This window comes from Melozone crissalis, unplaced genomic scaffold (genome assembly GCF_028551555.1).
Source record: "Melozone crissalis strain CALT ecotype California unplaced genomic scaffold, PUWL_Pcris_2 ptg000057l_1, whole genome shotgun sequence".
NCBI lineage: Eukaryota > Metazoa > Chordata > Aves > Passeriformes > Passerellidae > Melozone > Melozone crissalis.
This window is the reverse complement of record NW_026535835.1, coordinates 9,407,574-9,425,846: the sequence shown is the minus strand read 5'-3', so window position 1 is coordinate 9,425,846 and position 18,273 is coordinate 9,407,574. Positions and strand designations below refer to the sequence as shown.

Sequence of the window (18,273 nt, the reverse complement as noted above, 5' to 3'; positions counted from 1 at the left end):
ACTGATAGGTAGAATCCATATCCAATGTGGCTATTCAGGATTATGTACAGCCAGATTGGATTCTTCAGGGTTAAGCATTTTTCAGAAACAGGGAGATGACAGCTCAGAGTTATCACTGGAGGAAATCTGGTGAAGTTAGAGCACAGTAAATGGGTTTAGAGCCCACAGATTATCCCTGGTTTTTACAAAAATGGACATTCCATAAGGAGCCTCACACACTTTACTGGGGGAGGTCAGCTCCCTGCAGGTGGTGAGGCCAAAATCCTGACTGAGCATCTCCTCTGGCTCTGCCCTCCCTCACTGTTCCTCTAAACCACCTTAGAGCATGGACAGGTGATTTCAGTTCCTCTGGCCTTCTCTGAGACACAATGGAGAGAAAAACATCCCAGTTCTCCCACATTCTTAATTCAGAACAAAAAACCCACCACACACTAACACCTTGCATACACACACTAACACATCATTTAACCAATTCTGTATTTTTAATAAGCTCCTAATCAAGTTATTTTTAACTCAGAAAACTCATTTGGTGGCTCATGGGCAAGCTTGTTGGCTACAGATAAAAGCTGTTCTAGACAGAGGTGTGCATTTGTGTGCCTTTTTTTTCCCTATTATTGAGCACCATGGCCAGTATTTTGCAGGAATAAAATAATCAGGATGATATTTTCAAACCTGATATCAAGGGCAACACTTCCCAAAGAGCTTTGTTTACGCTGCCATTTTTCAGGAACTTCCCCAGTTTGTTGTTCCCACCAGTGTTATGATGAGGGCAACAATTTTAGACACTTGAGTGTAAAATTTCCTTATCATGTCACTTCCCCTTGCTCTAAGTGACACTGGCAGCTTGTATTTGCTACTCATACTCACAGTAGTAGTCTCTCCTCTTTTCACAGAGTACTACAATGGTTTTACAATACACACAGAGAGCAGCAGTAAAAGTGCCAGTAAAATTAATCAGCCTTGCATCTGTAGTAAAAATCCTGCCTTATCATGCATTTATTTTAGTTTTTCTCAGATTATGGTTACAACAAATGAATAATGAATATTTGCAGGCAAATGCAGAGAGAGGCATCATCCTCATACTCTATTGTGTTCACACAACAGAGATGTGTAAACTATCTTTGGATCCAGGAGGTGGAAGAGAACAGATGAATCTTGGAGCACAATAATACTTGTGGAATGTTTTCTGCTACAGGATATCCCAGCATGTGGGCTGGAGCATGCAACTGGGGGAGTTACAAATCTACTTAATATACTGTACTATAGTGTGTAGTGTATATACTGTAGAAATATATATTAATATTGCAAAAACTTTATTTTGATGTTGGGTCAACACATCACTCCACAGTTAATTCTATCAGCAACCAGCAGAGAACCAGACCCCTGACAAAAGATGAGGAACAAATCTAACAGTTATCAATTTCTCTTAGATGTCAGAAAGAACAAATCTGCTCATTACCAATCCCATCCTAATTGGTGTAAGTTCATCAGCACCACGTTCAGGGGTAACTTGCCATGTCAGTGTCCTTCTGTTTGCCAAGAGATTTCTACAATGTGAGGAATTCTTATTTCCCATCTATAAAACAACAATAGGGACTGGTAGAGAATGAAAGATTTATCTTTTCAAACCACTCCTGGAAACATAAAAGCTTCTCTAGCTGGTTAGACCACACTGGATGAACAAGACAATTTGTACCAACAGTTTGCCTTGTCAGACTTCCTTTGTCATGGAAGAAACACTGAACACTGGCAGAAGAGAGTGCTGAAACCTGAGAAAGATGACAATTCTGTAAATCCAGTTATGATATCTCAGCTGCTGCCCTACAGGTACATCACTGAATAAATCAGGGGGTGTGGCTGGGTGAAAGGTGCAGTTTCCCCAAGGGATCAAACAGAAAATCCAGTTTTTCAGTTTTTCACAGGGCACAGGAGGAGTGCTGAGCTTTGGATGGATTGCAGCTCTCAGCCTCTAACTGGAACTGCCTGGGTGATGAGGTGCAATCAGAGTTTTACTGGGAGGGTTAAACACAGCCTGGTTAGAGAAGGGAACTGAAATGATCATCCTGGCAATTCCTTTTAATTGTTTGAGCTGATCCAATGCTTCAGCTCTAATTACCCTCACAATTTTATTTTTAAATTATTTTCAATTGTGTCTATTACATTTTCTCATTCTGCCCCTTTCTTCTTGGAGGTTAATTGGTGACTGCAGTGTCTGTTGGAAAACAACCCCACTGAAATTTCAGTTTGTTCTTTTTTTAAGGAAACTTTCCAAGTTGATAGCACAGTAGAAGTCTAAAATGTTTCCAAGTACATTTTTCAGAAGCCAACCCAACACCAGAGTTTCTTCTCAATTATTTTAAATTTACATCAGTTGTATCATTTGAGCTAAGTGCTGATACAATGATTGCTTGGTTTGGCAGCACTTTCTAATTCACCTTTTCACTTGTAGATTCCTGTTTTAGGGATTTTTATGGCATTTTAAAATGCCATTTTTATATGGGACTTTTCTAGAGGAACAAGGAAAGCACTTGTCCAACAAGACTCCCAATTGGATTTATTCTTGTAGCAGCAGCACAATATAATTTAATTTATAGCTACAGAAATGAAAACTTTGTCACTGAACTGGCAGAGGGTGGGGAGAAGAGATCAAGAATGAAAAGGATTCTCTTAAGTGAAGAAGAATTTTTGAATGTTTACTTTTAAACCAAAAGTAACTTGCTCTTTTCTCTTTTTTTCCCCTATAAATTTTCCCAACCTCCTGCCCTGCTTTATGTATTTATCCTTCCTTTTTCCTAGAAAAGTAAAACAAATCATCTTCCTTAAAATAAAGGATAAATATAGAGTAAATTAATTAACTCACTTCTGAGACATAAGGGTTTATGAGACTGGAGGATGTGTTAGTTTATTCTTGGATTTAAAAACAGCAATTTTTGAGGGTCATATCCTGTGCCTTTTTATTTAGCCCAGACTTCCTTTGACATAACTTGGAAGTCCTTGACATGTAAAAAATGCAGCTTGACCTCCAGACACAGTGTGGGGCTTGGCACTGCCCTGCAATTTCCAGGTTTATTGTTGCTACCAGGATCACTCAGGGTTTAACACCTCTGAATTTCTGCTCTGCCTGCCAGACAGCCCCAGGCAAAGCGAGCACTGTCACACTCGCACAGCACCACAAGGAGACACTCGAATTATTTTATCAGTCCTTCCAAAAAAACCTGAGTGCAGCCCAAAGCAGCTCCCTGAAAGCACCTGGAGCTGGTAGGAGGATGTTAATAGCAAACCTCCATGAAAACAAGAGCATGAGGAAGCACCAAATCCTTCTCTAAATTAAACAGCACAGCCCTGGTACCTCACAGGGGTGTCCAAGTCCAAACTCAGCCCTGTGTAACCAGCTCAGCTCAGGAACTGGGCCAGGATCAAAAACTGAGGAGTTTCTCTATTTTGCAAACCCCTTTCACAGACTGACAATGATTCTCTAAGGAATGAATGGGTGGGTCACTTATGTTTGTGGTATTATTTAACTCATTCTTCCTCTTTCTGTTTTATTATTTCACACTGCCTTAATGAGCTGGGTCTCATCTCTTCACAAACACAAAGCAGACTTTCCTTCTTCTTTTTGTACTTCCCCACAAGTTCTTTGTTATCTCTATTTCAAAAAATAAAAACTAATACCCACTCCACAAGATGTAAATTCCAGATTTCTTTTTATTCCTGTTGAGAAGCACAGACAGAGCGTGGAAACAGGAATTGACCAAATCCATCCATTTTCAGAGGACAATAAATAAAATTGAATAGTTTTCAATATGTTCATGCAAAACTAGCTTTTTATTAGGTAAATCCCATATTTTGTCATGTATAAGATATATATCTTGTAATTGGTTTCTTAAAGCTATTTAATATAGAATTACATGAACAGAAATGGAAGAAGAGCTTTTCTAAAGAATGATAATCTAAATATTTAGAGCTCATTGCTTTCTGCATTAAATTTTCAACCAGCTAGGATGAATTTAAGAAGTATTTTTCAGATTTATTGTATTCTAGTCTCTATATTCCCTGTTGACAAACCTTCTAACTTATATCTCCCAAGACACAGAAAAAGTTTGTAAAATTTCAGGGAGGAGATAAATATTTTTAGGATATTTAGTAATTTTGTAGGATAAACTATTTTTTCTCTAATCCCCAGAGCCAGATTTAGAACTTTGTGGCTTGACTCATGTTTCTGGAGATGACTTTATTGTATGTCATGGACAGCATTGACACTTGGGAAAACAAAGTGAGTGTGAATTGTGGGGTGCTAAACCAAAAGTATCTAAAAGCCTCTCTAAAATTAATATACAATGTAATTAGTGAGGTTTGAAGCATTGTATGATCATTTGGGTCATTCTTATCAGCCAAACTGAGAGAAGTTGACAGCATGAGGAATTTTAAAGCATTTCCAATTGGTTCTCAATGCACTGGGAAGGGGAGCAGTCAGTGCAGGCTCAGCTCCTCCAGCCTGGACACACACCCAGAACCTGCAGCTGCTTTTCCTCTCATCCCAGAGGGAACTGCACCACTTTCACACAGTGATCTCTCTCACTCTCTGTTTGTACAGCAGACAATCATTCCCATTGATTTACACAGTTTGTACCACTAAGGTAAAAGGTTAAAAGCTCCCACTTCTGTTTTATCAATGCTCATTTCTACTGGGGGCTCTTCCCTACTTCAGGTTAGCATCAATTAATTTTCTTAGAGAATCTGATGCTTTGGATATTTGAAAATTTGGACTTTTTGGAGTGCTAAGAAGAGGAGAGGTTAAATTCATGTCATACCAGGTAGATCTCCCGCTCTCTGAGGAGCAGAATCCAGTGAGGAAGCAGAACTCAGAACAGCCCAACACCTCCATGCTCTGCAGGCTCAAAGTGCATCTGTCCCAAACAGGGGTGTTCCTCTAACCCCCAGAAATATTGAGCTTCTGGCTTCTCATTGCCAAATATTTGGTTTTTACCCAGCTTTTCTGAAGAGTATTATTATCCCTTTCAGGAGAAAGGGGTAATAAGAGAGCTGAGAACATAAACTCGTTTTAGACAGGGACCTTTATAAATAAATACATGAATTCATCAATATTTCCTCAAACACAGCAATGAGATGACAAACAGAATGACACCACTTCTAGGAAAGGTTTGGAAAAGCCTTAGTTTAAAATAAATGTCATGCTGTGTACAAGTGTGTGCTTTAGTTTATAACTTACTGAATTCCTGCTTTTTATCCAGGCTGGTATTTTTGATAATTTATCACTGTTGGCCCCAGAGGTTCCAAGAGGAACTGAATGTTTCCCTGGGTTTTCAGGTGATCTATTACAAACTAACAATCCAAACATGTTATTATAATATTTATTTTGTTGAGAAAAAGAAAACAACAAAAATTTGTTGAATTCTCTACTAGAGCATGGGGAGTTTCAGCCTTGCAGAACTTGGAGTTAGGACTGAAGGAATGGAATCCTTGTGGCAGCTAATTAATGTAACATGCAGAGCAGAGTGTTTGTAACACTGAGGAGGAACAAGTCACCACGTTCATTTCAGCTCTCTGACCCTCAGTAAGAAGGTCACAGCCTGAGGTGAAAGGAACAGCCCTCGAGAAAGTGCCAAGAAGTTAAAATGCCAAGGGCTATTTTTACATGCTGCTTCTATTATTAGTTACATGGTGTGGAAGTACAGAGCCTATGAAAAAATCATATTCTCAAACGAGTAAAGTACTCAAATTCTTTCTTGTAAATGAAGAGCAGAAGAAACTAAAGTTGAAAATTTGTTAGGTACAATTTAACAGGCTTTACTGGATCATCAAAGGCCAGCAAAAATAGCTTCCAAATCCTACCCCCTGAGAAAATGAAGGGGCTGCCCACAATTTTACCAAATTAATCAAACATTCCTTTTGCTGCAATTGCAGTTTCCCACTTCAGGTTTGTGTGCATCCAAGGCCATTTTGCCATGATCAGAGTTTAGCAGCCCACTTGGTAACCCTGCCCTGCCACCAAAGCCGCCCATGAGGGTGCACAGAGAGTTCAGGGCTGGGAGCAGCTCCACAGCTTCCACTGCTGCATTACTCAATCATTCCTTGCCCTCAGCTGTTTTCCATCCAATACAAACATAAACTGAGGTGATCCTGCAGTCTGGTTAACTTGTTTAACTTCTGTATTAATTATAGAAGTACCCAAGGGCAGCTATTTCCCACGCACTCCTCATTTATGGCTCTGATGATTACTTCTTTATAAAATGTCTTATTAAAGGCGGGTAATGTTGTTTCTTCTTAATGAAGTACAAAGGCATGGCAGAAAATGTTGCTGTAAAACAAGTCCACAGTCTGCAATCATTTTATCTAATCACTGGTGTGTTATAACAACAAAAATCTGGAATATTTGGTTAGTAATTGAGATTTCAGCCAACCCAAACAGAAGGCCCTGAAGTACAACTTGTAGTAACGGCCCTTTAGCAGTGTCATGGGTTCCTAACATCTCTCTCACACATATTGTCCAGGATACATTTATTTTTGTAATCATTTGCATTACATAATTGTGATTGCATTGCATAAGACTGTCTTGCAGCATGCTTCAAAGAACATCTAATGTTTTAAACTGCTCACTCCATTTCATCTCCTTTCTCACACGTCTTTCCTAGACAGCAAGGAGAAAACAAACCAAAAAAGAGCAGGCACCAAAAAATGGGAAGAAAGAAAATGGTGTGGAACAGCCAGAGAATATTTCAGAGTATCAAATATAGTAATAAATAGTATTCTCATTATCTGTTACTGCACGCCCTGTTGCTTTTGCTTTTAATGTGATCATGTAAGCAATTTAGCCAGACAACAAAAATGAATGAGAGTATCACTGAGACAGCAGGCAAGGCACTGAAACTTCTCTCACAGAATGCAAAGCAAACTAAAAGTTTCACCTTTTATGAAAAGAACCACATTGAGTTCTTCAAAGAACAGGTGGAGAAATGCTCTGCCACTGTTAAAGTTACAATGAGGGATTTTAAGGATAAAAATGTTCTGTGCAGTGTTTTGTGCCAAAAAGAATTACCAAACAAACTCTCCAGAGGAATGAAGCTCATCACATCCAAAAGGCAGAGTCAAAAGCAGTTCCACACAATGGCCAATGAGATTTGAGTTGCAGGAGTGGTTGTATAAGGTCCAAAAAAAGAATGTGTTAGCACAGATCTAATTCTTCAGTCAGTTTGTACTCAAAAGCAAACAGCCTCACTTAGGAGGAGAGAATCTGTGCAAATTGCTCTTGGGTCAAAAAAAAATCTTGGTGTGAAAAGCTCCTAACAACATTAATTCCCTTTAATGTGTTGTACTACCAGCAACGTTCATTGAAATAAAAGCAGTGGAATGAATATATTTCCATAATCTGTTCACTAAAATGATTTTTAATGCTATATAAAGCAACTCCCAAGCATAGTCACCCTTGTGCTTGAAAAACTCAGCATCCTTTTAATCATAAAGTAGGAAGTTTTGAAATGTCACCTTATATGTTAACCATTACAAAATGTAAATCTGCAATTTAGATAGATCTTTTGAGCTGCTATTCCTTTTTTTTTATAATGAGTATCAAAATATTTGATTTCCTTCAGTATTTTTAAAAGTGTGGGAGGGTGAGCTGAATATGCCTTAGAAACAACAAGAATCCCTCAGTGTGTAGAGAATGAGTTGTGTTTGGGAAGTTGGTAGATTATTTGTAGATTATAGTGATTTCTATTTGTAGGTTATTTGTAGATTTAGATTTCTAAATCTAATTTGTAGATTTAGATTTCTGTTTGTAGATTATAGTGATTTCTATTTGTAGATTATTTGTAGATTTAGATTTCTGTTTGTAGATTATAGTGATTTCTATTTGTAGATTTTGATTTCTAAATATAATTTGTAGATTTGGATTTCTGTTTGTAGATTATAGTGATTTCTATTTGTAGATTTTGATTTCTAAATCTAATTTGTAGATTTAGATTTCTGTTTGTAGATTATAGTGATTTCTAGGCTAAGGGGATGAAATGTGTGTGCCATGACATCAGCAGCATTTAGAACTTGGGCTCTTTCCAGAGTGAGAAGGTACCAGCAGCACTGAAGCTCTTGACTTTCTGCACACCCTCCAGTGGGATGATTTAGGATGAATTCAGACAAACACCAGGATTTCTCGCACCAAAATCCCTTGGGAGTGATGTCAGCATCCTCAGCTGTACCCAGCCAGCTCCACAACCACCCTGGAAGGGATTCCTGACCTTGGAGGGCTCCTGGGAGAGTTAAAACAGCCCCAGGATGGGAAATCCCAGCCAGGTTTGGGTTGGAAGGGGCTGTGAAAACAACCCAGTGCCAGCCCTGCCATGGCAGGGACACCTTCCCCTGTCCCAGGGTGCCCAAACTCTGCCCAGCCTGGCCTTGGGCACTGCCAGGGGTCCAGGGGCAGCCACAGCTGCTCTGGGCACCTGTGCCAGGGCATCCCCACCCCACAGGGAACAGTTCCTGATATCTAATCCAAGCCTAGATTAGATGAAATATTCCTAACACGGAGGAATATTAGGATATTCTAAATGGAATGTTCTCTATCCAATCTCATTAACCACAGAAAATGCCCCAGCCAGGTGCAGCCAAATCTCCTCCTGTCATTCATTGTGGGCACAGGCCAACATTATCATTTCTATTGTAAAACCTCACAAAAGATGATGAGAAAAGCACCATGTTAAAAAGGATGCAATGACTTTTTGTTGGTCCTTGTGATTAATATTAGACATGGCAAGTAGTTAATTATATTTCTAAAAAGGGCTTTGAGATTGCAATCAATAGAATCGATTATAAAAGACAAATTATGAAGGAGTAAAACATCACAGCCTATTTAATATGATGCTAAGAAAGCCCATCCAGCATCATACATGGATTTCAACTTAAAGTGACAACAGTGCCAGCTTTCATGTGAGAGGGTTTAGAGAGCAAGTTAAAACATGGATATCTGCTATTCAAAGGGAGAGGATTCCATCTCTCCACTCAACAGAGATGGAGATAGCAGAAATAACAATTTTCAAGAGCTTATTTTATTTTAAAAAGGATTTCTGCTCATGGAAAATTACTACAAGAAGGTCTTCTTTAGCTTAACATTGCAAGCTGAGGGGCAAAACCTCCATTCTCATTTACTGTCCACATTTTACTTAACTCCAGTGTTAGAAGGGTGAGCCTGCATTGCCTTTCCTGATTTTTTATAGTAAGGCTGTGGGAAATCCATAAGCAAAAAATATTTTCTCTCTTTAAGAGAAAGAAAGGATCAGTTAAAAGAACTGCCTCCAAATACTGCATTTTATTGGAATCTAAGTATTCTGTGAATGTCGCACAGTGTTCTGTGAAGAAATGTAAAGAGAGAGTGCTTCAAAGCTTTTCTCTTTATGTTCCAAGTCAAAGCAAGGCTTTTACAGCCCTTAAAATAATAATGTTGCCATCAGGGACTTAGTTAAGCACTTAAGATGACATAACAATAATTTTTACTTTTATTTTACTTACCATCTTCTGCAAACTCAGCACTGGAGAAGTAGGGCTACTTTCTAAGCTTGTTGAAATGAAATTTGAATTCCTAAATGAACATTTGAAAGCAGAAATGTTGTACCTCTAAAATCACTGAAAATAAACCTGAACCTAGAAATTATACCAGCTGTATCTATTCCTATCAAAGCTTGGGGCAAAAAAAAAAAAAAAATGAAAAGAAAAGCAAGAAGAATGCACAGTTGAATTTTTCAAAGCATTTCATTTGCACAGGAAAAAAGGAGTGTAGCAGCAAGACAAATTTGTGCTTCCTGGTGACACAATTGTAAGAGTCTGGCTGTGTCCTCTCTTGGCAAGCACAACTTTGCTGATTTGTTTTTCAGAGGTCTTGTCAAGAACCAGCTCTTTAAATGTGTCAGGTTTAATAAAAGTATCAGTAGGAAGAGGAAGAGACCAGAGCATGATATGTAACTTTGTTACTCAAGTTAGTAACTTCTTCCTTTAAAATGAGTCAGAAATCAGGTCTGATTCAGCAGGAGGAAGAGATGGGATCTCATATTTAATGTTTTAAGGCCTTGGTATGTTTGTTTCTACACAGAAACTCTGTAAATTATCTTTTTCTCTTTAATAATATGGTCTAGCTATAGTCTGAGAGTTCATTTTGTGGTTACCAGCCAATGTTCCAAGGCAATCCCCTTCTGACAATTTTCTCCAGCTAATGCAGCTCCTATTGATGGCTTTCATTCTGGGGAGGGTCACTAAGAAAACACACAGTGCTCATTTGGTGGCATTTAGACAGATAGAAAGATTACATTAATCTAATTTTCCAAGCATATGTTGCCTCTACAAAAAATAAAAAAAAAACAAACAGGAACAGGAAACCTCAAAGGGGAATATGAGTCTTTTGGAAAATAGCAGGGAAATCTCATAAATAAGAACTCTTTGATACTGATCTACACAGTGGCAGAAAAACATTATATTTTGTCATGATTAGCAATATGTTCTCATGTCTGAAATGGTCTGACTTTCCTCAAAAAGATCTAAAGCTCTGTGCTTAAAATAGCTGCAAAACAGCTGTTGGATTTTTCACAGCAATGGGTTTTATCTTCATGCTACATAGAATGCAAACCAGTCATTTGACTAATATATAGTTGCAGAAAACATGCCTTCAGAACAGTCTCTCCTGCTAAGGACAAACAGAGGAAATATTCCCTTTTACATGAGTTTTCATGTGCTTTTTTATTTATTTATTTATTTTTCTTAATTTATTTTAACACTTTCATAGCTGTTTGGCACAAGAGCAGCTTTATTCATACACATCAAGTTTCCCACCTCTGGAACCAGCTGAGCCTTTGGCTGTAAAGGGTGAAAAGATTCTGCTTTTGCCTGTTTTATAGTCTTGTCACATTTTAAGTTTCTCTGGTGACTGGAGAGTGAACTAAAAATACAGTGCCTTACCTGAGGAATACTTTTGCATATTTCCACTTACCTCAGATTCCACCATCATTCAAGAGAAAGCTATTTCAGTTTAGCTCTGTCTTAGGAGTTGTTAGATTTGGCTTATAATATTTTTAAATGTTTTATTTAAGCATTTAGGAAACTGTTTTCTCACAACATAATCCCCTGCTCCCATGATTTTGAGGTAGACCTTGGTTTTAGCCTAGAGGAGGAAGCCTGCATTGATTTCACCACAAACAAAGCCAGGGGATGCTTCATTCAGTGGCCATCCAAAGATTTATACTGAAGGCTGAAAAAACCCAAAGAGCCACAACCTGGCAAGAGCTGCCTCTATAAAAAGATTCCTCTCAAAAGGTCTTTTTTTTTTTTTTCCTTATTAATTTCAGCCTTGAAATGGGGAATCTGGGGTATGGGGACAGGCAGAGAGAGAAAGGATTGGGGAGGAATTCCAGTTCAAAATAATTTCATAGCTATACTTCAAATAATACTTTCAAATCATCTGCTCCACGTCTAAAACTTTATTCCCACTATCGTGACTTTGGATTTCACAAACCTGTTTAAAAATAACCCAACAAAACACGTCCTAAATAGGTAGAAGGGACTTGCCTGTCTGCTCTCTACCACATCCTATGAATGTGCTGCTGTATTCCAGAGACTTTCCAAAGGTGGCAGGGCGAGCATGTGTGAATGGGAGAGCTTTGTCCTCTGCAGCTATCATTGTGTTGTCCCTACCGTCCACAAACGCAGAGGGCAGATGAGAACTGGATAGAAACAGACCATGCAGTTGTAAAACCCGGTTCTTTTCTCTCTTTATTTATTTATTTCTGCGACTGAGTAACACCTCTCATTACAATTACCGGCTCAATGGCAGAAAATCTCCCCGGTGTGCTGTGCAGATTTTCACAGCTTCATTTGTCTCCTCCTGTGGCATCAGTTTAAAAAGGTTCCTAAAGAATTGCCACTAACAACCGCTTCTATTTCGAGCCTTCAAAGCCGGAGCTGAGCACAATACAAGGCACTGGTAACTGATCTTTAGGTTTCAGTCCACAGACTTTCCACACTGGGAATAGATCCCATCTGTTTCCTCTTTATGCACCAGCCTTTAGAAAGCACAGATCTGGAAACTGCCTCCGTACAGAACCGAGTATAGCCGGCTTTCCCCAGCTGACGGCAGAAAAATCCCCATGATTATGGATAGCTTTCTCCCAAGGCTTTCTACTCCTCTTTTCTCCCCGCTCTGTGAATACACGGTGTGGCTTTCTCCATGTGCTGTGGTTTTTTTGGAAGGGCGAAGGGACTGGACCGCCTCTCTTCCCTTGCCCCTTCTTCTTTCCCCTTCTTGGCAGAGGTTTCCCCATTTACCAGCCCTCACAGTGGGAACATTTCAATTTCAAGCCCCAGCACAATCAACCAGAGGCAAACCCCCCTCCTTGCTTTGGCACCAGAGCGTGAGACATTTCCCCCAGCGCTCTCCCTCCCCAGCAAGCTGCTCTCCAGATGGATGCTCGTGGCTCTCCCTTCTCTCTTCCCTTCTCCTGTCCCGGCCAGAGGCGAGCGGAGGGCACAGAGCAGAGGATTCCTTGGGGCAGGGGCAGCCGCACAGAGCAGGACGCTGTGACCCCGGGGTGCTCAGCACCACCGAAGTCCTGAACCCTTTTGCCTCGGGGATCCCCCTTGTCCTCGCTTCCTTCCCTCAGCCCCACATTGGCGGGGGAGGTCCCCTCAGCCCCACATTGGGGGAGTCCCTCAGCCCCTCACGGGGGCCCCTCAGCTTCACATTGGGGGAGTCCCTCAGCCCTACATTGGGATGTCCCTCAGCCCCACATGGGGAGTCCCCTCAGTTTCACACTAGGGAGCACCTCAGCCTCACATTGGGAGTCCCTCAGCCTCGCATCGGGGGTCTCCTCAGCCACACACTGGGGGAGTCCCCTCAGCCCCTCACAGGAAGGTCCCCTCAGCCCCTCATAGGAAGGTCCCCTCAGTCCCGCGCCCTGCCCCGCTCCCCTCAGCCCGGCACTCACTACTTGTAGAGCTGTTGCAGGCAGAGGTCCAGGCACTCGCCCTCCACCTCCTCCTCCGTGATGTACTCCGAGAGCGGCCGGGGCAGCGAGGGCAGCGGCGGGGGCGGCGGCGGCGGGGCGGGCGGCTGAGGGTCGCCGGCATCGCCCTCGCCGCCTTCTCCCTCCTCTGCCTCGGCGGCCGCTCCCGCTTCTCCCTCTGCCCCGGGCTCCTCGTCAGCGTCTCCCGCGGCTTCGGCAGCGGGAGGGGGGGCCGCCGGCTCCGGCTCCGGTTCGGGCTCCGGTTCGGGCTCCGGCTCTGCCCCGAAGGGCCCGCGGAACTCGCCCAGGAACAGCTCGAGGAAGCGGCGGTAGGTCTTCTCCTCCGCGCTGCCGCCGCCGCCGTTGCCCGAGCCGCCCGCGGCCATCGCTTCGCATTCCCGGCCGCCCGCCGGCGGATCAGCACTGCGCCCGCAGAGAGCTCCCTGCCCGCCGCCGCCGCCGCCTCCTCCTCCTCCTCCTCCTCCTCCTCCCTCTCCCCCCTCTCCCTCCCTCCCTCCCGCCGCCTGCGCGCGCGCTCCCGAGCCGGGCCCGCGGGGCCGCGCACGCCGCGGGGGGTGCGGGGTGTGGGTGAGCGTGCCTGGGCGTCGGGAGCGCGCGCGGCTCTGAGGGGGGCCCGGCGGGGTCCGGCGGCCGCCCGAGGGGGCGGCTCGGGCCGCGGCGCTGGCGGGGGAGCGGGAGCGGCGGCAGCCGCGCCGCTGTGATGAGTCATGCGAAGGCAGCCAGACGCGTAGGTTCCTCACAGGAACCCGGAGGAAACCTGAGCGCACATCGCCTGTTACCTAATCCCTGCCTCCTTCGGGGCTTCCCTGGAGCTTCCGCCGCCGCCGCCGGCGCCTCCGCGGCTGCCGGAGGGTGCGCGGGGCCGGGGCGGCAGCGGGGCCCCGCCGTGAGGGGACGGCGCTGTCCCGCCGAGCCGCGGCCCGGGCCGGGGCCAGGAGCAGCCGCGGAGAGCGGGTTTGACAGCGGAGAGTGTTGGCGTGAGGGGAAGTGGCCATGGAAAAGGAAGAGGGTAGGTTTAGTTCAGGTGTTCGGGAGGAATTCTTCGCTGTGAGGGTGGTGAGGCCCCGGCAGAGGCTGCTCGGAGACGCTGTGGGTGCTCCATCCCTGGAAGTGTAAAAGGGCAGGTTGGATGGAGCTCTGGACACCCAGGTTCAGTGGAAAGTGTCCCTGTCCATGGAATAGATGATCTTTAAGCTCCCTTCCAACCCAAACCATTCCATGATCTTGTGGTAAATTACATATTACACAATATCTACTCATTCCATGTTCTGGCAAAGGAGAATTTGTGACAAGCTGAAGATGCTACACCTACTAAAAATTAAAAGATGACCTGTCAGTGGGAGACAAGCTGTAGTGAATATTCTCTTGTTGTCTAATAAATGTCTTTCATTTGTGAAAGGCATTTTGGCTTGTTTTACTCATTGCTCTGGAAAGCTATTTTCAGAGATATCAGGTCCATAAATACAATTAATGAACAGGTATAATTGCCACACATTTAAAATAGCTTGTACACATGGGAGGGAACGATATCCTTAATGTGAGATATACCTTGAAAAATGGCCAAATCATGAGCCCCATATGCAAAAACATCCTCAAATTTTTACGTATTGTAACAGGGACAATATCTTGCTGAAACCTGTTGTTCTCTGCATTGTAGCAATTACCTCTGCATGTCAGGGTGCTCCTGTAAATCTGTCTTCTGTTTGGTGAGCTATTTCAGAGCCAAACTAATTTTAGACTATTTCCAGCAACTGCATTGACTGATCATATTGGGATCTTGTGAATATGTAAAAGCCCTGAGAGTTAAAAATGTGATTGTCACAGTCAGTCTTAGTCCTTCACAGCTGACAGTGACAGAAAATCGCATCACTTGTCCTGGAAGGTTATGTCTAAGCAATGTTTTTCTTTATGCCATTTCTTTATTTTCAATTTAACACTCATTTATTTAGTGAATACATGGGTTTGAAGGGTAAGAAACATTGAAGGGTAAGAAACATTGCAGTTCTTTTTGAGCAGAGAGCTCCCAGTTGCAGCTGACGTTGTCATTGCTGGATTTTGTTTTTTATTTTTTTTATGTTTGTGTGTTCTGCATCATCAGTGAGTCACAAGCCCCGGGAGGATGTATATCAATGCAAGTATCACAAAGCAGTTTCAACTTCATCATCAGTTGTTTTTCCCTCAGAATCCAGAGGCAGTTGGAGTTTCTAAGAAACTATAATCCAGATAATCTTAATGTAATATGGTCTGAATTATAAAAATTCCTGTTATTACAATGTCTTAGGGAACTCACAGCTAATTCAACAAGATGCAAGATCAGCTTCATGTTTTATGAAAAACAGCAATTAAAATTATCTAAGAAGAGATTCAAAAGCACTTAGGCAGCCCTTTCCTGTAATTTTTGTTAATTTTATATATTTTTTCAGTTGTTTCAAAGAGCACAGAAGAGTATCTGGGAGCAATACCTACTCTGCTCCATGTTGAAATGCTGAAGTTACCAGATGTCCTTGATTCATCTTGGCAGTCCCCATGTGCTTTTCATCATTTGTCTCGTGGCAGAAGACACTAATTAAAACGAAATAGAGTCCAACTCCACGCTCAGGACACTTTGTCAACTTTTGGCACCGCGGTCACGCCAGGATTGTTTTGCTGTGGTATTAAACAGCGAGCTGATGGCTCCGAGCCATGCCGGCATTTGTTTGTGAGAGGGAAAAGGTGGGGAAGCGGGGAGCAGACGGTGGCAGTGGGTGGTGGCAGAGCCAGGCAGGAGGCTCTGCTGGCCCTGTGGGGACACTGGGGTGCCCAGCTCCCCCAGAAGGAGCCACCCTGCCCAGCAGAGGAAGCTCTGAGCACCCACTGAGCCCCCAGAGCGTGTGCTCGGCGCTGTTACAGAACGTTTGGAGCGTTCAGGAGCTCGGGGAGCTAAATTTAGAGTGCCTGGCTGCGCTCTGGGTGTCGCTGGGTGCATGGTTCCTGTGGGATGGGATAAACTCACAATTCCCAACATCCTGAGTCTTCATATTCTGCAATCATATGGAGAATAAGGCCTGCACTTGATGTGACAAGGAAACACAGGTATTTATATCATTTCAAACTTAATAACGTCGGTTTTTTTGTTCTAAAAAAGAACATTTTGCTGTATTGTTTTGGAAGAAATCCGTTTCATTTTAGCCTTAAAATGATGCCTTCCTCTTTCTCATTTGCTGTTGAGTAATAAGCAGGGTTTGAACAGGCCTTGGGGAGGTGACCTGAATTGTATGGAGGGCAAAAATAAGTGATTTTTAATTCTTTGTAACCCTTGGAAGTGGCTCCTATGGGCTGACAAACAGAAGACAGGTAGGCTCATGAAAAATGCTTTGACAATACCTGTGACACATGATCTGATACCACACAAATGAGTTCAATGGCAAAAATCCAATGGTAAATGCCTCTTCAAAGTAGGGCTTCTTTACAAAGTAGGGCTTTTGCAGTAAACCTGAATTAATTTTAGCAGCTCTATTCAGTTTTAATAATTCCAGTTGCTTAAGACTAAAGGCAGCAGGAATTTGTAAGGAATACAGCAAGAGGACTCTTGTTGACAGAGCCAACATCCATCAAGCTGCAGTTCATTTTCTCAGGTTCAGCCGGGTCAACTGCAGCTTTGAAGAGCTCAGTAACTTCTGTCACCACAGTTTTACTGGCTCCTTGACCATAATAAGGTTTTTTGAGGGTGTTTCTAATTACCAAAGTCCTTCTCTCTTTTTCTTTCTCTTATTTTTTTTTTTTTTTTTTTTGTTTTCGAGGTCAAGTCAGCTTTTCCAGATTAATAGTCAAAGATTATTCAGAAATATCCCCATCCATTGCAAAACACGGGATTTCAGGCCTGAATCCCACTTCCAGCTGTCATGGAAATTTCCAGTCCCATCCCAAAGGAAAATTCCATTTTCAACCTCCCATTCAGACCCCAGTTCAGGAAAGGGTGTGCTTTGAATTTGTGTTCCTCTCAAACCCCATTGATGCAGCTCATTCTAACTTCTTTCAACAGCCTCAAACCCTTCTGTGAATTAGCCACTGAAACTTGTGCTCATTTCACAAACGAATGAATGAATGGCTTTTTAAGATAGATTTACGTAATGTAACATATTTACTATCAAAATGTAGTAAGCAGTAAGTTTATCTACTAAAAAAAAAAAGTGTTACAATCTCTTATTGACACGCTGCACTTTATAGACATTATTTTCTTGCTAAGGAGACAACTTGTTCTTTAGCCCAAAACATTTTAATTTAGTAACATATATGATACAAAAAGAATTACTAAGTGAGTGCAGTTGTAACTGTGTTGCTAAAATTGCAGCAGTTCACGCTAAATAAATTAAGGGTATTAGAGGGATATGTGTCAGAAATTTAAACCTCCAAAATAATGGAAACTGAGCAAGCATTCAAACAGCATATTGAGGCAAACATCCAGAGCCAATTAGAACCATTCCTTGAGGTCTGTAGAGTTTCTTTTTTACTTTTTTATATATGTTATACAATATTTTAAACAACCCCCCTTTTCATTGTTTGGAACTGAAATGTGATTTTATTTATTTATTTTTTAATATCCCAATACTTCTTTGGCTCTGTTTAAATCAATGGCAAGCAATACTTGTAAAAATGAGCAGTATTAGCTATAATTCTTGAAGTCTGACTTACTAAAATACAGACTTTTCTATGCATTATTTTGGCACACAATCTAACATTTTTACTGCTCGTGTGATGATGGGACTGTTTGTTTTAATGCCATTTATTATTTCAACAGCTAGAGTTCAAACTGTGCAGAGCTCAGGCTCTCTCATGGATAGACAGTGGATATTGTAGGAATATTTCTTGCTTGTGAGAAGCAAGACAGGAGCTGACAGTTTAACAGTGGGTGCATTTGTGGGTGAAATCCAGTCCTGGGCAAGGGGCCAGTTCCCGGTGATTTCATTCTTCAGGAGAGAACACGAAGGCAGGCAGCTTGCAGCAGCCAAGGGCAGGCAGCTCCCCTGACCCCAATCATCCCGAACGAGCGCATGGCCAGCAGCCACGAGGCAGCGAGGGCCCGGCCCGGGGACAGCGGGGGAAGCCGGGGCAGGGAGCAGCTGGCAGCGGCTGCCGGAGCCCCGGGGCTGCGGAGGAGGAGCAGCCGCGCCGGCCAGGCCGCTCCCGGCCCCTGCCAGGCCACATTCCCCTGCACCAGGCTCCCTGCGGGGCTCTTAGCGCGGCCCTGCTGCGCTGGGAACACAGGCTGACCCCCTGC

The 18,273-nt window shown here is 42.8% G+C and overlaps 1 protein-coding gene across 1 annotated transcript in view; it reads right to left on the bottom strand.

Moving 5' to 3' along the window:
• Positions 1 to 13,439, bottom strand: part of PPM1E (protein phosphatase, Mg2+/Mn2+ dependent 1E) — a 59,857-nt gene extending 46,418 nt beyond the window's left edge. Inside the window, exon 1 of the mRNA XM_054286987.1 lies at positions 12,978 to 13,439. Within this exon, the coding sequence (XP_054142962.1) occupies positions 12,978 to 13,381 (404 nt within the window). The 5' untranslated portion in view covers positions 13,382 to 13,439. The remainder of the gene's footprint in view (positions 1 to 12,977) is intronic.
• Between the last annotated feature and the right edge of the window lie 4,834 nt (positions 13,440 to 18,273).